The sequence below is a fragment of the Phyllosticta capitalensis genome (genome assembly GCF_038381095.1).
Source record: "Phyllosticta capitalensis strain CBS 128856 chromosome Unknown BKA78scaffold_2, whole genome shotgun sequence".
NCBI lineage: Eukaryota > Fungi > Ascomycota > Dothideomycetes > Botryosphaeriales > Phyllostictaceae > Phyllosticta > Phyllosticta capitalensis.
The window spans coordinates 1,159,730-1,181,450 of record NW_027117440.1 but is presented as its reverse complement, the minus strand read 5'-3'; the positions used below and the strand labels follow the sequence as shown (position 1 = coordinate 1,181,450).

At 53.5% G+C, this 21,721-nt stretch overlaps 8 protein-coding genes and 1 non-coding gene across 9 annotated transcripts; 6 read left to right on the top strand and 3 right to left on the bottom strand.

Annotated features, from left to right (window-relative positions):
• Positions 1-327: 327 nt before the first annotated feature.
• On the top strand, positions 328-1,478 carry BKA78DRAFT_329847 (Brix domain-containing protein; the record flags this gene model as incomplete). The annotated part of the gene is made up of 3 exons (XM_066889707.1): positions 328-350; positions 401-1,154; positions 1,218-1,478. The coding sequence occupies 3 exons, from the start codon at positions 328-330 to the stop codon at positions 1,476-1,478; spliced, it is 1,038 nt and encodes a 345-aa protein (XP_066747630.1).
• A 235-nt stretch (positions 1,479-1,713) lies between these two features.
• Positions 1,714-2,845, bottom strand: BKA78DRAFT_349754 (uncharacterized protein; the record flags this gene model as incomplete). Its single annotated transcript, XM_066890853.1, has 3 exons — positions 1,714-1,863; positions 1,914-2,544; positions 2,664-2,845. 3 exons carry the CDS (start codon positions 2,843-2,845, stop codon positions 1,714-1,716), a joined length of 963 nt encoding a protein of 320 aa, XP_066747629.1.
• Positions 2,846-3,182: 337 nt separating this feature from the next.
• Positions 3,183-6,957, top strand: BKA78DRAFT_277976 (MMS19 nucleotide excision repair protein-like protein; the record flags this gene model as incomplete). The annotated part of the gene is made up of 7 exons (XM_066885586.1): positions 3,183-3,264; positions 3,325-3,414; positions 3,468-3,530; positions 3,636-3,872; positions 3,924-4,072; positions 4,123-4,311; positions 4,359-6,957. 7 exons carry the CDS (start codon positions 3,183-3,185, stop codon positions 6,669-6,671), a joined length of 3,123 nt encoding a protein of 1,040 aa, XP_066747628.1. The 3' UTR covers positions 6,672-6,957.
• A 33-nt stretch (positions 6,958-6,990) lies between these two features.
• BKA78DRAFT_364784 (uncharacterized protein) lies at positions 6,991-8,200 on the top strand. The gene has a single exon (XM_066892527.1). The coding sequence runs from the start codon at positions 7,241-7,243 to the stop codon at positions 8,177-8,179; it is 939 nt and encodes a 312-aa protein (XP_066747627.1). The 5' UTR covers positions 6,991-7,240; the 3' UTR covers positions 8,180-8,200.
• Positions 8,201-10,301: 2,101 nt separating this feature from the next.
• BKA78DRAFT_292404 (citrinin biosynthesis oxidoreductase-like protein CtnB) lies at positions 10,302-11,369 on the top strand (the record flags this gene model as incomplete). Its single annotated transcript, XM_066886054.1, has 2 exons — positions 10,302-10,362; positions 10,567-11,369. 2 exons carry the CDS (start codon positions 10,302-10,304, stop codon positions 11,367-11,369), a joined length of 864 nt encoding a protein of 287 aa, XP_066747626.1.
• A 1,076-nt stretch (positions 11,370-12,445) lies between these two features.
• On the bottom strand, positions 12,446-12,579 carry BKA78DRAFT_t40. The gene has a single exon. It is a non-coding gene; the product is annotated as a tRNA-Gly (tRNA).
• A 1,609-nt stretch (positions 12,580-14,188) lies between these two features.
• On the top strand, positions 14,189-14,560 carry BKA78DRAFT_292403 (uncharacterized protein; the record flags this gene model as incomplete). Its single annotated transcript, XM_066886053.1, has 1 exon — positions 14,189-14,560. The coding sequence occupies one exon, from the start codon at positions 14,189-14,191 to the stop codon at positions 14,558-14,560; it is 372 nt and encodes a 123-aa protein (XP_066747625.1).
• Positions 14,561-15,349: 789 nt separating this feature from the next.
• Positions 15,350-16,005, top strand: BKA78DRAFT_364774 (uncharacterized protein; the record flags this gene model as incomplete). The annotated part of the gene is made up of 1 exon (XM_066892526.1): positions 15,350-16,005. The coding sequence occupies one exon, from the start codon at positions 15,350-15,352 to the stop codon at positions 15,950-15,952; it is 603 nt and encodes a 200-aa protein (XP_066747624.1). The 3' UTR covers positions 15,953-16,005.
• Positions 16,006-16,613: 608 nt separating this feature from the next.
• BKA78DRAFT_246958 (uncharacterized protein) lies at positions 16,614-19,658 on the bottom strand (the record flags this gene model as incomplete). Its single annotated transcript, XM_066884265.1, has 1 exon — positions 16,614-19,658. The coding sequence occupies one exon, from the start codon at positions 19,656-19,658 to the stop codon at positions 16,614-16,616; it is 3,045 nt and encodes a 1,014-aa protein (XP_066747623.1).
• Between the last annotated feature and the right edge of the window lie 2,063 nt (positions 19,659-21,721).

The following is a 21,721-nucleotide window of genomic DNA, read 5'->3' as shown; positions in this document are numbered from 1 at the left end:
TCGTTTAAGATCGGCTCTTATGCAGTTTAGCCATGCAGATGGTCTTGAGATGACTTTTGCGATGTTCCCTCTCTGCGGCAATGTACGACAAGCTGACAGCTGCGATGAATACATGCCATATCCTTCAAAGAAAACATTTGAAAAGTGAGACCCAAGAAGGAGTTGATCACGCGAGAACTGTAATGCAAGCCGTAGACAAATGCGATTTGAGTTACCGCCTTTGGGATTCTGCCGTGCACAGATCCAATCAGATAAGCCTGGGCAAAAAGTTCCTGGGCGCAACGGCAGAGCCGCAACACCAGCAAATCCACACCACAGTCCACCAAAATGGCGTTACCACTCCGCGAGATGTAGGATTGCTCTCTTTCATCTTTACTGCTCTTACTCACAATCAATGCAGCAAACCCAAGTCGGTCAAGACGAAGCGCGCCCTCGAAAAGCGCGCCCCACAAGTGCACGAAAACCCCAAGACGACCCTCTTCCTGCGCGGGACATCATGCAGCCAAATCGCCCAGCTGGCTCTGACGGACCTCAAGTCGCTCAAGGACCCGCTCGCGATCAAGTTCAACAAGAAGAATGACATCCACCCGTTCGAGGACGCGTCGTCGCTCGAGTTCTTCTCCGAGAAGAACGACGCCTCGCTCATGGTCTTTGCGCACCACAGCAAGAAGCGCCCGCACGCGCTGACCTTCCTGCGCTTCTTCAACTGGAAGGTCCTCGATATCCTCGAGCTGTACGTCGACCCGGAGAGCTTCCGCGAGCTCAAGCAGTTCAAGAATAAAAAGGCCGCCGTTGGGTTGAAGCCTATGCTCTCGTTTAGCGGTTCGCTGTTCGACAGCCCGACCCAGAATGCATACACCCAGGCCAAGAGCTACTTTTCGGACTTTTTCAGGGGCGGCGATGCGCAGAACGTCGATGTCGAAGGTCTGCAGTACATGATTCACTTCAGCGTGGCGGGTGAGGAGGTCGAGGGTCAGGCAAAGCCGGTGATCAAGATGCGCGTGTACTTGATTAAGACAAAGAAGAGCGGACAGAAGCTGCCTAGAGTGGAGGTTGAGGAGATGGGTCCGAGAATTGATTTCAGAGTGGGCAGAATCAGGGGAGCAGATGAGGCCATCATGAAGGAGGCGCTCAATAGGCCCAAGCAACTCGAGGTACGTTCACCCGACAACGTTTCCATATTGCTCAATTTGGAGCCATCGCTAACTTTGCAACAGCCCAAGACCAAGAAGAACATCGAGACCGACATGATGGGCGACAAGATTGGCCGCATACACGTCGGCAAGCAGGACCTCGACCAGATGCAAACCAGGAAGATGAAGGGTCTGAAGAGGAGGCGGGACGAGGACGGTGACGACGAGACCATGATTGACGGCGAGAGAGAAGACGAAATCAGCTTCGATGATGACGAGGACGAGGAGGAGGACGTCGACGAGGACATGATGCCGGACACGCACCCCAAGCGCGAGCGTTTGTGATAGTCGCGCGTACAAAATTCTTCGTTTGTGGTTCATCTTGCATGGAGCAAGGCGCAGGACTGGCTGGAAAAATCACGGCGTTCTATGGTATATGTCTACGGTTACCCAATTCTCATTTGCGTCCTCCCGTGGTAGTGGTCTCAATTGGAAATATGGAATTTCATGCTGACTTTTGCCTAATCCTTTCTATTTTCTCTCCCAATCGCCATATATGCTTCATTCGTTTCTCTTGTTTTTAGTTTGCGGGGGCCGCCTCCTTCGCTTTTGCCTCAATCTCCTTGTTCTGGCACATCCGGACCAGGTTGCGCAGCAGCACAGCAATTGTGCACTTGCCAATCGCTGGCACGTAGATTGATGCCTTCTCCTTGACCTCGGGAGAAAAGTTCTGAAATTGTCAGAGGACACGGCGTCGACATTTTCATGCAGTCTCCTTACCTTTTCACTCGAGAAGTTGATGCAGACGGCACCTTCCCGCAGAAGGTGGACAGGCACCTTGAACTTGTCGCCCGGGACGCCGCTGATGACAACGTCACTGAGGGGCAGAATTTCTTCCAAACCCCAGCCAGGCTTGTCCTCGACCTCGTGTTTACGCTTCCTCAGACCCTCACCTCTGTGGTACAGCTGAACATCGTCGACGTCCTTGGAGTAGACGCGAGCGCCGTCGTTGGCCAGCAGGGCAGCCAACGGTCGTCCGACCACCTCAGACCTGTTGATGACTGTAATGGTGCGGCCGTGGAGGCGGTTGCCGTAGGGCAGAATGGGGTTGTAGATCTGGAGGTGCTCAAGGATCTTGACAACGGCGAGGGGCGTGCACGGGAGGATGCTCTTGCACTGTTGTGCGTCGTCGAGGAAGCGGACGTTGCGGTACATGTTGGAAACGTACTTATGCGTCAGACCCTCGACGTCCTTGTTCACATCCACGACTTGTTGCAAGTATTGGTCCTGGCGCGCTCCAAAGATCGGGTAGTACACCATGATGCCATCAACGCTGGAGTCGGCGTTGGCGCTGAGAATGGCATCTTCCAGATCCTCGCGGTTGACTTCGCGGAGCTCATACTGGAAGCCGCTGGACACCAGAATGGGTCAGATCTCATTCATTGCTATTGTGGCGCGTGGTACAGAGTCTCAGGCGCAGCGGGGCGCCAAAAGGAAGGGTAGGGCAGAAAAGGTGGCAGAGAAGCTCACTTTTCGCGCGCCGTCTTTCCAGTGAAGTCGGCATAGACCCGCGACGCAGGATCAGAGCTGGCGAGGAAGCCAACGAGCAGTGGCTGTCTGTTGAGCGTCTTCAGACCTTCCTGGACCTCGGCGAGCAGCTTTTTGGCGATGCCGGCAGCCAAGATGACTTTGCAGGTTGGTGCGTCAGCCATGTCGTGTTGTTTCGCGTCGAGATGCAGCTGTGACGAATGACGGGGTTGGAATTTGTTGAATAAATGAGGCTGGCCAGCCGTGGACGCGTCGTTGGTTCACATTGTAGAAAGTTTCTGAGAGCAGATGGAAGCTTGACCAACTGCCGAATGTAAATTTCTCCCCCGCCGCCGCCGCTGCTCCGACTCCCGGACCATCTGCGGCTCCCGCGCAAATCTTATCGCCGCCGAAGCGCCCTTTCCTCATCGAGCCTAGCGGCAGATTTGTTCCCTCGTCATCCCGCAGCGCATTCCAAAGACCTTGCAACCATTCGTCCGACACTTCTCCCAGGCCTTCGCCATGTCTGATATCCAGCTCTACTTGTTCGAGCACGGCAAGAACAAGGACGAGGCCCAACGCATCGCTGCTCAGTCCGCCGAGCGTATGTGAGCGCCCGCCAGCGAGTCCGTTGACGTCAATGCCCAATGTTGACTGCTTGCAGGCCTCGAGTCGAAAAAGCTCAAGCTGCTCGAGCTGATAGAGTCTCTCGGCGAGTACTTGAACAGCGATGATGGAGCTACGAGAGCAAAGGGTGCGCGTCTCTGGTTGTGCCGCAATTCGAACGTGTATTAATAATTGTTGTAGCCATGGCCTACCTAGCCGATGTCCTCTCGGCTACGTCTCCCAGGGTCTTTACGAGGCAACACCGTAAGTCATGATTTTGCTCTTTTCCAGTGTCGAGACCGTAACTTCTGGCAATTTCATTTTCGCATTCAGTTTCTCGCAATGATCATCATGATTGATTCATACCAGGGGGTTTGCTGTGCGATTTCATTCTCTCTCGAGTTGCCGATGACAGAGAGGTCCTCAGCGGCTGCGCAAGAGCGCTTGTGGCCCTTGAAGAGCGTGGTGCATGGGAAAATGAGAGAGTAGCGACTGTTCTCAAGACCTTGGTCGACAGCACACATCCTTTGCGTCAATTCAAGCCGCAAAGCGAGCGTTACTCCGTCATCAAGCTGATAGACTTGCTGATGGCAAAGTATAGAGAAGGTACTTTTCATTCCTCCATCCTCTGGCGCGACATCATCTAACGTGCCATAGCCGTACACAGTCTCCACCAGTCTTCTCCCGACTTCTTGTCCCGCTTCATCACATACTTCGACGGCGAGAAAGACCCGCGAAACCTCATGGTCGTCTTTTCGATTCTCAAAGTCCCTATGACTGAATGGACATTAGGGGCTGATGCTCAAGTGAGAACCTTTCCTGCAAGCGCTCGAGTCCGTACTAACCAAAGAGCTAGGACCTTTTCGATGCCGTTTTCAACTATTTCCCCATCACATTCAGGCCGCCACCAGACGACCCTTATGGAATCACTGCTCAGCACCTCAAAGACCGTCTCCGAGAATGCATCTCCTCCTCGGCCGAATTTGCTCCTTACTCCTTCCCCGCGCTTCTCGATAAGCTGGACTCGACGTCCATAAATACCAAGGTATTAACCAGTCCATTCGACTCAAATCCGCAACTAACTCATCTCAGAGAGACGTACTCCAAACTCTGACTGCCTGCATCCGCGACTATGGGCCGAAGACGGCATCCCTGTACGCTGTAACGCTGTGGGATGCGCTGAAGTTCGAAGTACTCAGCTCTCAGGAAGATGATCTTGCAGAAGAGGCGTTGCAGGCAATTGCAGAAATTGCAAGGCAACTTTCGGAGAACACCGCTGGATCGCTCAACGCCTACATCAAGCCCATCACCAAGGAATGCAACGAGCATCTCGAGGATGCTCCTACGAAGCAGTCGGCCTCCGCTGGCAGGATCCTCCATGCGATTGCAAGGGTTTCGCCGCAAGTAGAAGACGTCGTGCTGGGCGCAGTTCTGCCGACCCTGTTCACTCTCTATCAGACAGCGGACAATATGGCCAAAAGGAGAGGCCTTATTGAAGTCCTTGTTCAATTGATACGAGCAGACATTGATGTCTATGGACAATGGCGACTTGTAGACAGCGAAGTCGTCCATCCAGGACCTCGCACGTCTGAAAATGCGCTGTTGAAGTTCAGGGACCAAGCTCTAGAGGTGATGAGCAACGGTCTTGCGACCGCTTCTGTCAAGGAGGTCTCTTTTCGCCTGGCAGCACTTGACGGACTGTTGCAACTCTCGACGACCAGACTCGTTCTGGATGATGACGACATCACAAAAGTCGTCACGCTATTCCATGGCGTCGTCATTTCCGAAGAATCGTACGGAAAGGACGACGTCAAGTCAGCAGCCATCACTGGACTCGTGGGCATTGCGCACCAGAAGCCGCAACTGGTCATCGACAAGGCATTCCCGGCGTTCATGGCTGAACTACCCGACAAAGACACAGAAGGGTCGGATGCATACGTTCCGGTCCTCGAAGCTTTTGCCAGGTTGGCAGGCGAAGAACACATATTTTCTACTGTTGTTCTCAGGCTCAAAAACAAGATCAACAGCGCCGTCCAACAGGGCTCGTCAGAAAAGTATGTCGTTGCGCTCTTGTCAGCTCTACTCTATGCCTTCTCCCAGGGTGCTGCCAAGCTAGAGGGCACTGATGATCACTGTCCGTACTTTGACGACATCATCGTTCCTCTCCTGGTGCATGTCCAAAGCCCTAGTCCTTCTCCATTCGATAACGAAGTTGCTTTAGACGTAATTGGCCGCCTGTTGAACAAGATCCTGCGGGAACAAACGTCTGAGTTCCAGAAGTCCAAAGTGGCTCCTGAAGTCTACACTCTTCGGACAGGACAGTCCTTGGCACAAGTTCCTCCATTCGAGCTCGAGGCATCTGCTGAACAGCGGCGAAAACTCATCGTCTCGACGCACATTCTGGCGGCAATCCGAAAGGATGTGCCGGCCCCTGCAGAGCCAAAAGACCTCCTCTCAGCGCTAATGTCGATGGCAGCGCTGGAAGACATTTCGTTGCGGGTGCGCCTGGCAATTGGCTCACAAATATCTCTTGTTGTCAACAAGTTCATACCAATTCCTGCCCTCAAGACTACTATTGGCGAAATCCTTTACGACCCGGTCAACCTCATTTCCTCTGAAAAGCTCTCCAACGCCAACATCCGCATCCTCTTTTCGATCATCAAGGGGCTCACGCTGCGCAATGCACCCATGCTCAGCACCGTCATGCCCTCGCTGTTGTCATTGCTCGTCAGTCCAACCCATGGACTCACCGTCGCGCGTGGTTTCAGCTCTCTCCTCGCCCCTGACGAAATCCTCTCAAAGGCAAACCATTGCGTTGTGTCTGGGTTGCACAAGCAAAAGGCTTTTAACCTTTTGGTTCCGGCCATTGCCAACTCCTTCAAATCTGCCGACCCGTCAACCAAAACGAATTATCTCGTCGCACTTTCGGGTATTGTGCGATGGGTACCTTATGAAATCATTGAATCGGAGCTGTCGAATCTCAGTCCACTTCTGCTCCAATCTCTTGATCTTCCTGACGCCGTGGAAGATGTCAAGCATGCGACAGTCGACGCACTGACTGCCGTGCTGATCCACAACCCACGAGCACTGGAGGAGCATGCCTCGAGTCTGATTTCTCGCTTGCTGAACACGGCCACTGCGACAATCAAAAACGGAAGCACAAGTCTCAAGGGTAGCGGAAGCAAAACTCCAGCCAATCCCGCGGCTGTCAGGGCAGTTGCGCTCAAATGCCTGGGGCTAGTCCCAGAGAAGCTCAGAGGCGAGATTGTGCTGCCATTCAGGAGGCAGGTCGTCAAGAAGCTAACTGCAGCCCTCGACGATGGCAAGAGAGCGGTCAGACTGGAGGCCGTGCGGTGCAGAGCCAACTGGCTAGGTCTTGACGAGGTCGGCGACGATGACGAGTGATAGATTTTTCAATGGTGATGGTACACTTTTGGTACCGAGGGTTGGTTCAGAAAGTTTGGTTCCCAAGCCATCCCTATCTGCGCTAAGCCTCGTGCCCTTTTTCGGTAAGACGTTTTGGTGAGCGGATTGCTTGGATATGACTTCGGATCGACGTGGATGGGCCGGTCCATGAAGTCGTGATTAGATTCGAACAAGAGACTTGAGAATATATAGAGTTTCAACTCATCCCGTCGCTGACGGCGACGTGTTTCTGAATTCTTCCTGCTATACAACTTAGCAAAGGGGTGAGAGTTTTCAACACGACTTGAACCAGCCCAAAAATCTTCGCAAAACACTCCTTGGGATAAGGAGCTTCTATGATGCTCGACATCGAACCATGGCTTCAAAACTTTATTCCATGGTATGGTCATATATAAACACCTGACGACTGACCAGTTTCTCCTCTCCAACGATCTTCTCTACTCCATCAGTCATATCTTCCTTCAGGGTTCTCTCCTCCATCAACAATCTCCTCTCCCAGGGTTTCCTCCTCTCTAAAGACCGCCTTCTCTCAACAGCCAGGAAAAGCCATGTTGCTGGAATTGCCACTTGATCTTTTGCTTGAGATCAAGGACTACCTTGACAATCCCGCAGATGTCGAGGCGTTGCGTCTGGCCTCTAAAGGCCTCAGGGCGTCTCTTAAACAGGACGACGCTTGGAACCCCACCAAGGACACTGCTAGACGGCTGTCATGGGACAAGATGTGCCGGGAGGTCGACGCAGAGTTGGCAGGATCGCCTCTGAAATTCTGCGGACGCTGCCGCAAAGCCCATCCGGAGGAGGAGTTTTCCCGAGAACAACTGCGACTCGGGAACCCATGGAGCCGCATTTGCAGAGGTCGCGAGCGGAGATATCAAATTTGCTCCGACTTTTGGTACGATTACATTGAAATCAGCGAACTTCAAGTCAACGGCAAAGGTGTAAAATGCGGCTATTTTCACTTGGACCACAACCCTTGCCTAAAGTTCCAAAATTGCTCCTGCCGTGAGCCCGTCTGTACGGATTTCAGACGCCAGGGATCGAGGTATCGCCACGTCTCCAAATTCCAATTACGTGGCTGGCCCTGCAAAGACCCCATCTTCATCTGTCCACATACCACGCTCCAGCCCACGGACCTTGCGCTGATGAAGTCGAAAAATGCGAGCCTCAAAAAGAATTTCGACTCGTCGGGCTCTGAAATAATCGTCGGAGAGTGCAAATATTCGCAATGTGGAGCGCATTTTCGACTTGAGCCGGGATTCTGTATTAGCTTTTTCGAGCCCGAACCGAACGACCTTTACATAACGAGGTTGAAAATCCAAGCCAACCATTATTTCGAATCGCCAACTCATCCCGAGTGGCTGGCAAAGACTGTGCCAGTCAAAATCGAACAGATTACAAAGTCCGAATTTCGCAACAGGTTTTTGGGGTCGAATTCAGCCGAAAGAGATGGAGATCAAAGATCTCTCGTTTCCCACTCCTGTGGATGACCGCATCTCTACTAAGCGTCTCGAAAGACGGAACCGAGCCAATCAACCAAAAGCCCTCAAAAGTACCTGGAGAATAAACCCCATCCCAATCAGAGCCAAAACGTCGACGCAGAATGTCCACAACTGGTCTCCCCATCCCGCTCCACCTCCTTCGCCTACTCCAACGGCATGGCCGAGATTTCCATTGGAAACAGGAAGCGTGGCTCCATTTGCACCGCCGATGGAGAATTCGCACTTGTAGTTGATCGGCACGTGGTCGCTCAATTGGATTGGCACGGCGACGTGGTCCTCGATGGTTGAGACTACGGGCTTGACCGCCGCCGCTGCTGCGAGCGCTGGGGTAAGGAAGGCGAGAAGAAGGACGTTGAATTTGGTTGAAGTGGTCATTTTGTTTCGCGATTGAAGACTTTTCGTGAGGGCGAGGAGTTGGATAAGAAATTCGTTTGTTCAATGGAGTGTTGGGGGTTGCGTTTTGATGTAATTGATGAGGCGATGCGAGTGTTGTGCATATTGAGCTTTGGCAGACGAAGCTGCGGTCTTATGTTTTAATAGCCCTCTCAGTGGATCAATTGGTGAAGCTGAGAAAAGGGGAAGCGAGAGACAGAACAAAAGACATGGTGTCTGGAGTTATCAAGTCAGACAGACAATTAGGCGTAGTATAAAAGCTTTCCGTTTCAACAGCTGCCGCATTGCTGCATCTGTCTGTTTTTCCGCATAAGGTCTTGAAGTATAAAATGTCATTAGTCCATGCCAAGTTTTGACACTGTCCTTTTTCCCCGCGCCATGCTCTAATTGTTCTTGGATCATAATCTTCCACTTTAAGAGGGCAGGGGCAGGGAACCGCGTCGAGCTCGCCACTGCCGGCACGGCATTCGTTACTGGGTGCTTTTGTGGGCTTAGTCTTTCGCATATGTAAAGAGAGATGATGAGATAAGCATGAACCAGGCTGATAGAGAGGACTGAGGCTTTGATTTCGGATCCCATATATACTGTTCGGCGAGAAAATGACGTTTGGTCCAATCGAAGTCTTTTTTTTACATTGGACTGATTCTGTGGGAAAGGTGGACCTGCTTCGCAGAATGATCAATTGCAGAACAGGGTTGGCTTGCGTTGGTTTGGTGGACTATGAAGGAGTTTCACAACGGGACAGATGAATAGACAAGGCCACATAGAAGTAGTCACGTAAATAGAAAAAGGGAATGAGAATCAATACGGGTAGACTTGAGGAGTCGTTCATTTGAGCAGACTGAACAGTCTAGCTTGTTCGGTCTGCGGTGTCGGTGATTGTTTGCTGTGGAGAGCCGAGTCGGTCGTTGATGGCGGAAGAGCTCCTTGGATTGTCCTTGTCCCTGTGCGTGAGACGAAGTCTACATGTAGTAGCGTGCCTGTAAATATCGTTATGAAGCTTTGGTGCTCCTCCGCAGGTCCAAGAGCGCGATCTTCTGCTAAGGAGGCGAAGGAATTTTCAGACGATATAAATACTTCCCCGAATACAATAAACGCCTGGGCCGAAGACATATCAGGTCAGCCCGTGTAGGGTTGAGATGTTGTAAGCTCCGCAGCAGCCCCAACACGGCGAGGTATCAGAGTTAGGTGTGCTCGTCTTTGGTGTTGCCTCTCACAGGGAGCGAATGGCACACGTGGAGCGGCCATGACTAAATGTCCCTGGGGGCCGAGGGGCATGCGGCCGCTGGTTCGGAGTCCGACACACGAACTACAGCTGACCTGACAGCTGTTACCGCCCAGCAGAGGGAATGCAGGGCACGCCTAGGTAAGCGGCGCCGCTAGGCTGCTTGCTACTTAAGACGTCGCCGGCCATGGAACTCTTTGTCCATATTTCCTCTTGCTGCATTGCTCGTTGTCCTGGTCATCTTTGTCGGATGCACGGCTGCGACGGCGACTGAAAGAGATACTACGACAACTGCCGCCATTGCCTCGACCAGGACGAAGCTTTACAAGTCGTCTCTCTTCCTCGTCTTTTCAGCCGCATAGGCAACATCAATCTGCTGTACAACCACCGAATCACCAATTGCGAATCGACGTACCATTTCTCAGAAGCATTCTTCTGAAAACAGTCCAAGAACTGCTTCAATCCACACGATCTTCTTCAATTGAAGCCACCATGGTTACCGCAACCACGTCTGAATCGGAGCTGCACCTGCCGCGGATACTGTGTCTTCATGGTGAGTGGAAGCAATTTGGTCTCTTGAAAGGCGCCGATTTGAGGGCCGATCAGCTCCCCAGCTGTTGGCCCCACGTCCACCCCAGATCAGCAGCTCCGAATTCCCCACCACATCCACAGCGCTCGCCATGACCCTATCTTTTCCACCTGTCACTGCAGCTCGAAGATGAAGACCTTGACAGCGTCGCTAACTATGTGTACTCAGGCGGCGGTGTAACAGCCGAAATCTTTCGTCTCCAAGCTCGCGCCGTCCTCAACCGCCTTCGCACATCATTCCGGCTCGTCTTTGCCGACGGTCCCTTTCTCTGCTCGGCTGGACCGGGCATCGTGCCCGTCTACGCCGACCTAGGCCCCTACCGCCGCTGGCTGCGCTGGCTACCCCACGAACATCCCGAGGTCGATGCAGGCTCAGCCGTTGAGGAGGTGCGATACCAGATGGAAGCAGCCATGACCGAGGACAACCAGCTGGGTGCTGACGGCCCGTGGGTGGGCGTCATGGGCTTTAGCCAGGGCGCCAAGGTCGCGGCTAGCCTGCTGTTTGAGTCGCAACGGCGAAAGGCGATAAAGGCGCGGGGCGGCGGAGCACAAGAGATCAAGGGCTTTGAGGCAGAGGGTGATGAGACCATGCTGTGGGAGCAGGATTGGCGATTTGGTGTCTTGATGGCCGGACGAGCGCCACTGGTTTCGCTTGCTCCCGGTGCTGAGTGCGAGTGGTTTCAAAATGCAGGCGAGTGTGATGATGGCACCAAGGGCCTGGTCGAAGTACCCAAGGAGTGGCAGCTCACAATCCCTACTTTACACGTGCACGGCTTGAAGGACAATGGTCTGCACTTGCACAGGCGGCTCAGCGAAAGGTATTGCCCCAAGGATCGGAGGGTCGTTGTCGAATGGGACGGTGACCACCGCGTACCGATCAAGACGAAGGACGTCGAGTTACTCTGCGAGGGCCTGGTCGAGGTGGCGAGGATGGGAGGTGTGGAGCCTGGCTTTGGCATTACCAACAAGTGAAGCTGAGGAGGATTCGGGAGCATTTCGATTTCCGAGCGGGTAGAGTAAGTCGGCTTGGGAGATATCCATTAGAGGCAGTCATCCGTTGATTATCCATAGAATCCTTTTTTAGACACCCTAAAATCAGCTCCTTTGATGAACAGGAAGGCGTTTTGGTCTCTATCGCAACTAGCGCTTGGTCTGACTTTTTACTGGAGTGGTAGAGTGCTCCTCAGGCATGGAGCTTCGTTTCTGGACTCCTTCACTCGACCTATTCTTAGAGCCCGACTAAAAGATCCATCTGCAGTAGTGTGGGGTGTAGATGGAAGTGGAGGTCTGGGCGCTCCGGCGCAGGCACCTTTGATGTCATCAGAGTAGATATATGTAGGCGCGTCTTCTGGTGCGCGTCGTCCAAAGCACAACAATCTTCATGGCCTTCACTAAGTATATATAAAGCCACAAAGATAAGCCATGAGCTCCTTGTCGAGCAAGCTCACTTGCGAGAACCTACGCATCAAGCTTGGTAATCAATGCCCAAAATGAATCTCTTTCTAAACAAAAAATGCTGAAATTGCATCTAGCCAATCATCACCGAGACCTTACAAGCCTCAGGATACTAAGCTAAGTACTTATGAGCGCATCTCAGCACCACCTCTCTGGGGCTAGTCTACCTACTGGAGTGCCACAACGTCACTCGCATCCCTTGCCTCAACGGTCTCCCCACGCCAACACTTGCATCGACGCATCGCACATCGAGCGCTGACAAGCTAACAGCATGGATGGATGATCTTCGATTCTCAATTCCCAGCAGGAGCAGCTCGAAAACGCTGCACATGGCTCCCCGCTAACAACCAACGATGAAAACAGTTTGATCACGCACAACGCCCACACTGCAGCCCAGCACTCGCAATTCGACAAAAGACAAGTCCAACGTATCCCCGAGACGTCCAGAAGCTTCATACGCGCCGGCCCGAAGTATCCCACCGGTTTTCGGGCCGTCAAAATCTCGCTCCACCACCACACCTCCCAGGCCACCCCATGACCAAAACAACAACCCACAAAGCATCTACAACGTCCTTAAGGACTGCAAAAGGTAATGCGTCGGCCGGGAATCGAACCCGGGGCTGATCGAGCTTGAAATCGTGAAGTCCTTGATGTTGGGGATGAAATCCTTAATAATCTTTTCAGATTCGAATGGCAACGATCAATTTTACCACTAAACCACCAACGCTGTTGTTGTTGCTTGTTGATGAAAGAAGGCTTGCTAGCAGCTGTTATATTTTCATGTAACATTGGCTTCTATGACCGAACTTTTTTGCAAAAAAAATCTCCCCTTTTTTTCCCTTCTTTGGTTTCCAAATTTTTTTGCTTCGATACTCCTTTATGTGGCTGCCGAAAAGAATGTCAATCATGAACTACCAGGGAGATCAATCGCTTTAGTTCAAAGTAGGGGCGCCTTCGCATTTTCCTTCGTCCATGGGCTCACACTGACGGGTAAGCACCGGTTTCAGGACCAGCTCGACGTCGACGAAAAGTCTAGAAGCGCCGATTTCATCGGTTTTGAATTCCAAGATTCCAATTCAGGCCCGTAGATTCCAGGCGAACCAAGTGGAAAGGGAAAATTTGGCAAATGACGGCTACCTGCATGTGCAGGTTTCGGATGGCCACTCGCGGATCAAGTAGATCGTGCGGGAACCTCGTCGACCGGCTTGCCTTCTAGGCAAGCGTCTGAGTCGATGGAGAGAAGCCCAAGCGAGCGGTGATAGTGGCTGAAGTGCAACGTCTCTCCCTTGTTTTCTGGCCTGTTTTCTTTCGGCTGTCTTGTTTGTTTCTCCCACATGCGCTTCTGGTCGCTTCTCCTCTCTCTCTTCACCTTCAAACAAATCATCTTCCAGAACGAGCACCCCCATAATGTACCGACCAGTCAGCACTGATAACACCAAATCTTCTCTCCTGCTTACGGCCACTCGAAAGCGATTCATCCACCTCATTTGCTCGCTCACTGATTTGGCAATACCATCTGTCGCCAAGAAGCATCATGAGACTCACAACTAAAGCCAGAGCAATCTCTCTGGCTGCCCTCGTGTATGCAACACCGACAGTTCTCGCTCATTGCCACTGTCCATACAAAATCCAGGATTTCTTCGAGGTTATCAACACGGACGACGGCCCTCGGACGTATGCCCGGAAGCCGGCTCTTTGGGATGAGCATCCCCAGAAATGCTGCAAAGTAGAGCTCGACATTGCTTGGATGCTCGTGGTGACGAATTGGCCCGGGGAGCAGCAGCGCAGAATGGACAACTCGCACGACTCAGAGCCACCAAAAGCTTGGTACCAGGCATTTTCAATGCCATGGTTCTAGTTCTTCTAGATGGAGGAGGAAAAACAAGCAGTGGAAAGGACGGACGTAAATAGGGTGAGTGTGACAGTGTCTCACACGTTTTTCCCAATACCCCCCTATTCCCATGTCTCTCCGTCGTGTCTCCTCCTGACTCCTTTGCTAGCTAGATGAACAACCTTGATATTCTCTTCTCAAATCAATCATCCCACAGAGCAATATCCACTGCTTGATCTCGCATGACAAAATCGTTTCGTTCTGTCACCTTGTGTCTTCTCACTGTCTTACCTCTGACTACCTCTACCACGTCTCCTCACTGTCTGATCCAAAAAACAATGCCTCAGTGCTTCAACGACACAATGGTCCTACATAAAGCCATTCTTCTCCCCAATTCATCCCATCACGCAACACCAGCAATCTCCACCGTCGATCTCTACCAAAGCCAAACAATTTCCTTTGTTGTCTTCTACCGTCACTCGCTTTCAATTTCGATAAACTCAAGATGAATCACACCATCATGCTCCTGGTACTTTTGACAGCGCTGGTTGCCGTCGCCGCAACAGCAACATCAACGTCAACGGCAACAACATCGCCATCGCCACCGCCAAAGCCCGAATCTCACCCTACCAACTCTTCGGACTCTCAGACTCCCCGGAAATCCAACAACGTGGCAGAATCAGCATCGCGAGATTCCCAAGACAGATTCTACGAGCGTAACTGCCAAGGAGAAGCAGCCACGCATGTGGATTCAAGGATCCCGAGATGGCGACAAGACGGTTGTGGCGGTGTCGTGGAGCATGGACGATTCAAGTCCCGTCGTGTGTCGCTTCACATGCGCCTTGACCTGCTCCGCGCGGTGTGGACTTACGTGTGAAATGGCCTGTGAAGTGAATCAGCGACGATAGGACCGCTGATGGTGGCATTGTGCTTGGCTACGGAAGTGTACCATGCGCTTCCGACGGCCCCTGATCTGGCGGCTTTGATGAGACATATGAATCGACGAAGGATGTAATGACTGCACGATCACGGAGGGGGAGGCGAAAGGGAGAAAGACAGAAAGAAGCTAAAGCCATCTCATACCATGAGGTGGCTTAACACAAGAGGAAGGGGAGTGTGGGAGGGGAACGACATGGAAAGAGAGAGTGGCAGGAGAGACCTTCAGGCCAGCTTTCAGATACAGTCAGTCCTTTCTGATCTAGCATTTTCTGCGTGAAGGAAACCAGGCCTCTATAAGCACAAATCCACATCGTGAGCAAATGAAAGTGCATATCGTTTGCACTCTTGACCGCACGAATCCGTCGCCATGTCTTCCCCCCTGATTCACAATTCATCTTCCGCTGTCAAAGCACCGACAAGCAAACGCCAGCCATCCCAAAATACCAACCTGTTGCCATGTCTCTACACCGTCTCCCCCTGATCCATCCTCCACTATCCATTCCTTTCTCCTTCTTTCCCCTGCACGCACTTTCAGCCCGCACAAGGCCGAGTGCTCACAACATATAAAGCTCTCCCAGTCCCGGAGAAGCAGCATCAGCAGCAGTCAGCAATACTCCTCAAGCTCTACCTCGCTTCCAACCCTTCGCTCGGATCAATCAAAGTCACTCAAGCCATCACCACTGCCGCCGCTTCCGACTTCAACGAGTTCTTCCTTCGCAAGACCATCATGCACCTCCTGGCTCTTCTTCTTCTTCTTCTTCTTCTTCTTCTTCTTCTTCTTCTTATTCTTCTTCTTATTCTTCTTCTTCTTCTTCAATTCACTCGCCTGGTCACGGCGCTCGACCAGCCGCTATTCACGAACTCATCAACCCCCATGCTCGAAGTGCGCCACGATGTGTCGCTGGTGTGCAACACGACATGCAGCGTCGCCGGCGGTGCTGTTGAGGACGGTGGAGAGGGCAGGTGTAGCGCTTCTACAGTCACGAAAACCGTCACTGTGACTGCGACAGCAAGCGACACCACCACTCCCACAGCCACCGACGGCTGTCCGTGGCCCGTCGAAGCCTGGATCGGAGCGGATGACAACGGCCGCTGTCTCCGGTTCCCGACTGGGTTTAACCTGGACTTGTTGTCCGAGAATCAAGAGCGCAATTGCAGATCTGCATTCCGACAAGCCCTCGAAAATGTTTGCGGAGAGGAAGACTGGTGCAAGTATGAAATGGAGCAGCAGCAGATGTTGGTGGAGCAGCAGAAGAAGCGGGAGGAGGAGGAGAAGAAGTGGGAGGAGGAAGGGGGTGGATATGACTTGAAATATTCAGAGTGGGACTAGGAGGGCTGCTTCGATGCTCGCCATGAGCAGAATCCGGGGGCTACTGGCAAAGGCCATGGGACACGAAACTACGGCGGCTCCCTGCGACTCAACGAGTAGATGAAGTCTAGTCTCCAGTGCCGCAGGGGCTTTCATGCTCCCTAGACCATGCCTTTTCAAAAGTTTCAATGTCTCCATCATTGCTCTCTCTCTCTTGCGTATGCCGGACTTTTGCTTCCAAAATCACAAGATGAATTGACAGTGCAGTAATTAAAATTATCCATAGGAAAGTAATAAGTAGTTTGTGGTATTTAGGGTACTCTTTCCGGATGCATGCATCCATCCATGCTTCACTCCACATGGCCATATCCCTCCCATCCTGACAGCTGGCGGCAGCGAGCCGCCAGCGAACCCAGAGTACGAAAGAGATAAAAATAAGGAAAAGTTCGTCAAGGAAAACACTCGCGGGGAATCAAGGGGTAGTGCTAAAAACAATGAAAAAGGGGGGATCTACAATTCGTCATTCCAAAAAATTCGTGTCGTTTTGCAGACAAGACAGGCATCAACCAGCCGCTCTTTTCAAGGCACCGATGCTCTAAAACCGAATGTTGAATGTCTCTCGTGACGACTGGACACCGAAACGCTCAACTCCGCAAAGAAGATTTTGAAAGGCATTCATCATCTACTCGTCCTCGAAGAAGGACAGGATGGCCTTGACGCCCATGGGACCGAGGCCGTGAGGCGGGTAGCAGACGTAGACGGGGTCCTCGTGAGCGCCCAGCTTTTCGCGGAACTCGCTCTTGTTGGTGAGCTTGAGCTCCTGCGAGATGGCGTGGTAAGCCTTGCTCAGCACCTTGACGCGCGGCTTCTTCATGTTGTGGCCAGGCGTGAAGCGTGCCGAGGCACCGCCACCGAACGTGACGTTGGTCTCGCCCTGCGCGGCCAGCTGCTTGAGCGCGTGCGTAACAATGTACTCAATCGTACCACCGGGCGCGCCGGGGAAGTCAAGCGAGTACTTGACCTGCCAGCCGTGGTCGGGGCTAAGCTGCGCCATAGCAACGAAGGCGGCAATGGTGCCATCCTTGTCGACAGCATAGTGGTAGGCGCGGTGCTCAATGTCCTGCCATGGGTGGATGTCGGTCAAGTGAACCTGCTTGCCCTTGCGGTTTGCGAGCCAGTCCTTGACGCGGGCGTCAATCTTGTCGCGAACCTCCTGCGGGGGCGGGTTTCCAAGCGGGAAGTCATGGATCTTGACACCCTCCTTCTCGGCGTGGCGAATCTTGCGCTGCAAGTCGTGGTCGTGAGCGGCCGGGTTGTTGGTCGGGTCGAGACGCTGCTCGGCGGCGACGGAAAAGGTGCGCCAGTTGAAGCGCGTGGCGAGCACATCCTCGACGTCCGGGCCACACAGGAGCCACAGGGGCTTGAGGTTGCGGTCCTTCTTGATCCACCTGAGGTAGCCTGCAATGGTCTTGACGTACTGAGACTGGTGGCAGAGCGGGTCACCAATGGTGATGGCATAATCTCCCTGGGGCACGAAGCCAACGGCGGCTCCAGTGAGCTCGTCACGCCAGATTTGCGTACGCGGCTCCAGCCACGAAGTGTTGGAAGCGTCACCATAGTTGGCAATGAGCTTCTCAATGGGCTGGAAGTCGACGCAAGCAGCAGCCCTGTCGGTACCCTCCCAAGGCGGGTGAAGAGTGCTGGACTCGGGGTGACGCAGCTTCTTGACGGGTGGCTTCGCGGGCAAGCTCCTGGGGTCGCGGTGGAACAGGGTGCCGTGGCGAATGTCGCCCAAGTTGAGCAAGAGCATGAGCATACGCTCGAGACCGATACCACCACCGCCGTGGGGCGGTGCGCCCCACTCGAAGCCTTGGATGTACTCCTCCAGAGTCTTGGGGTCCATCTTCAACTTCTCCATGTTCTGGACAAGCATGTCGGCGTCGTGGATACGCTGACCGCCAGACAGAATCTCTTGGCCACGAAGGAAGATATCAAACGAGTTGGTCACTTCGGAGTTGTCGGGGTCGGGCATCGTGTAGAACGGACGAGCGGAGACGGGAAACTTGTCGATGATGTAGTAGTCGGTGTTGTACTTTTCCTTGATGACTTTTCCGAGTTGAATTTCATCCCTGGTTCCCATGTCCTCGTTCTCGGGCAGCGGGTTGCCATCGTCGTCCCGCCAGCCAGACTCGTTCAGCAGGCGGATGGCCTCGGCGAAAGGCAAACGGAGGGTCTTGTCGAGCCACACGAGGTCCGTGTGGGGGAACTGACGCTTGACAACATCGAGCTCGTGACGGTAGCGCTCGTAGATGCCAGCAAAAATGTGCTTAAAGGTGCGGTCCAGCGTGTTGAGCACCTCGTGGTAGTGCTCGTCGATTTGCATTTCGATATCGAGGCCAGTGTACTCGGTCAAGTGACGGTGGGTGTTGCTGTTTTCAGCACGGAAGACGGCACCAATCTCGTAAACTCTGCCAAAGTCGGCAGAGATGCACATTTGCTTGGCCAGCTGGGGACTCTGGGCGAGAAAGGCCGGGCGGCCAAAGTAGTCGAGCTTGAAGACGCTGGCACCAGACTCGGTCGCACCACCTTGCAGTTTGGGAGTGTGGATTTCAATGAAACCCTGGGTATCAAGATAGGAACGGAAAAGGTTGCAAAGACCGGACTGGATGCGGAAAATGCTCTGCGAAGTGGTGGAACGCAAGTCGATGATGCGGTTGGACAGACGAGTCCTGTCACTAACGCGGACGCGAGTGTCGCCTTCTTGCTCAGTCTCAGCCTTGGTGACTTCGGCCTCGGCGACGCTGAAAGGCAGCGGCGTAGTGACCTTGGACTCGACGTGCAGCTCGTGGATCGAGATTTCGACATGGTGGATGGTGGTGCCCTTGATAACACCGTCCTTGGCCTTGGGTTCCTGGACGACACCCTTGACCAGTACGACTGCCTCGGCGTCCAAGTGCTCGGCCCAGTAGAGGAAGTGTGGGGAAATGTGGCCGTGCTCGTGCAAAACACCCTGTACAGTAGCCGTCTGCTGACGCAAGACGAAAAAGACGAGGTGGGCGCTCATCTTGCGGAGGTGGTGAATGCGAGCGCGGAAGAAGACTTCTTTGCCGACGTCATTGGGGGAAAGGTCCAGGATGAGGGTACGTTCTTTGTGTTCGTAATTGTCTTTGGCATAGTTGTTGACGGGGACATCGCCGTACTTGGCACGCATCTCGGGGGTCTCCTCGCGCTTTGCACGCTCCTCCATTTCGCGTCTCTTAGCCATTTGGGCCTTCTGGCGCTCCTCGGCTTCGCGCTTGTGCAATTCTTGTTCGGCAGCCCTTTCTTGCTTTTTCAATTGGTTTCTGCTCATGGGTTCGCCGTCGCGGTTGAGCGGGATGTCACCCGAATCCGAGTCGTCATCGTTTCCGAGGTGCAGCTTCTCCCTTAGGTTTCGGATCGGACTGTGCGACTGCTTATCGCCAAAGTTTGTGCTGTTGCGGTGGCTGCGATCGAAGGTGCCACTGCTACGGCCAAAGATGCCAGAAGTACGCGGCGAACCGGATCTGGGGGAGGCTTTGCCAGGCGACCTCACGCCCTGAGGCGACGAGACGCGGGGAGACGCGGGGCCGGCGCCATTGCCCTTGGGGCTCTTGAGCGAATTCTCCTCGTCGGTCGAGTGAGGGCTAGAGTGGTCGCCGCGGCCGCCAGTCTTGAGCTTGGTGAGGGCTCTCTTGAGCGAAGACATTGTTGTTGTTCAGGGTATCTCTTTGTGGAAGGGATGGTGGGAGGGAGGGAGCAACGAGCCGCCAGACGTCTTAGACGAGATTATGTCTGGGGAGGGATGCAAACGAGACAATTGGATGAGGGTAGAGAGGAATGATTGGAATGTGAAAGCGAGGGCTGACGGGGCGGGGGGTTGATGGTTTTGAAGGCTGGATGCAATGAGAGGATAGCGGGTATGACGTAGCCGGGATGAGAGTGGTCTGGAAGGCTGGAAGCCGGTTCGGCGCGGTGGCGCCGATCCTCGACGAAGGCTAATGGAGAAAATCAATGTAATCTATGCAGAAAAAGGTTGTCGCTCTGCTCTGCGCTTTACAATAACAACAACCCAAGAGTCCGCAGCGGACACCGAGCATCCGAAGCCTCCCGCGGTCAGACTGACTGACTCTTGTCTCTCGCACCAAAAAGACGGCCGCCCCGAGCGGCTGCGGAAGCATGCGGATCCCGCCCCGAATACCCCTGCCCGCCCGTCAGCTTCAACAAAATATTTCCATGTCGTCGCTGGCGGAAGGCTGGTGGGCAACAGGTTCCGATGAGCTCGATGCCGATGGATCCATGTCAGCGCGAGCACTGGTGAACGTGCGACGAGGATCGATGATCCGGCAGGGCAGGCCGTAAGCAAAACCAAGTCTGACGGCATTCCTCTCGCTTTGTTGGCTGAAAACTGCATCTTTCCCATGGCCGATCGCATCCAATACATCAAAATCCTCCCATGACGTGCCATCGAATTCATGGCACAACCGGAATGCCCTGCTACCTGCCATCCTCCACGTGCACTTTTTTGACAGCTGCCACTCTCCCTTGCTTTGTTTTTTGAAAGGTGCATCCTGGATGTCCTCCCGATCCCCCTGTCGCAGCCCTATCACTCACACATTACACCTCAACGTCGCTTTTACGAGTACCGGAGCTGAAACTTGTGCGAAGAAAATAAGCACCAGCCGCCGCCCTGCCAAGCTCAGAGCTTGTCTCTTGTCTCTGTTCTGCCCGTCTGACGCCCGCGTCGATCACCATTCCTTCATCCACCTCTTTTGTCCGTGTGGCTTCGCCAATGAGAAATCAATGATCATCTGCCTTAGTTAACTCCTCATCAATGCAACCACCCATCCATCCCCTTCCACGTCCGTCTTTTGGACGCCTGTTTAGTATACTTCAATCTGTTCCAGCCTCATAGCTGTGGATACCCGGCAGGTACACACTCGAACCGAGCACATGGAACTCATAACCCAGCAATGTCATGCCTTGACCAGCAAGCAGCACGACCAACGAGCCTCGGCTCACCCAGTCCCTTTCTCCTCTTCCAGGGTCACCATCCCCATCTCCTCACATCTGCCGACCGATCCCGCCCGCTCGCCCTGACCCTGCTGCCATTGACCCTGTAGCTTGCCTACCCACTCCATTACCTCATCCTCCACTCGTCCTCCCCTGTCGCTTTACACACCTTGCTGGCCTACTTTGCGCAGCTTTGACTGGCTGGAACACTGAGCCGCCAACAGACCAAATCCTGTATATTCATGGTGATAGAGTTACGTAGGTCCTGCCAATGTCTGTTGCTTATTCCACCTATACATAGAAGGACCGGACCTCTCAAGCCCGTCAATCCGACAAACCTCCAACACCTCCTCCAGTAGCTCAACTTCGTGTCGTCACCAACCCCCATCTCCTCCGTCGCACTAGATTTTCTCTTTCCACCCGTCCTCTCTTTCCGCTCTTCCGCACTTCTGTCTGCGCCGGATGATACGCAACTCCGTCTTCCATTCAAAAGAAATCAACCCCTCCTTAACGCTCCATCTTTTCTTCCCTTCCTTCAGCCCGATTCCAGACCCCTCAACCCCTAAACCCTACCCACCTACGTACACCATCCTACCGCCATGATACGGCGCAAACGGAAGCCGCCTACTCCCGACGCCCATCCCGTCCTCTCTTCGTTCCGGGCCCAGCCGATTGACTGATTAACGGCATGCCTGACTGGTACCTAGCCACGTGAAGAGGAAGGCGGGAACAAGAGAAGCAGGCATGCAAGGGGGACGA

Coding starts and splice junctions, on each gene's coding strand:
- BKA78DRAFT_364784 (XM_066892527.1), top strand. CDS start 7,241: ATGTTGCTGGAATTGCCACTTGATCTTTTGCTTGAGATCAAGGACTAC.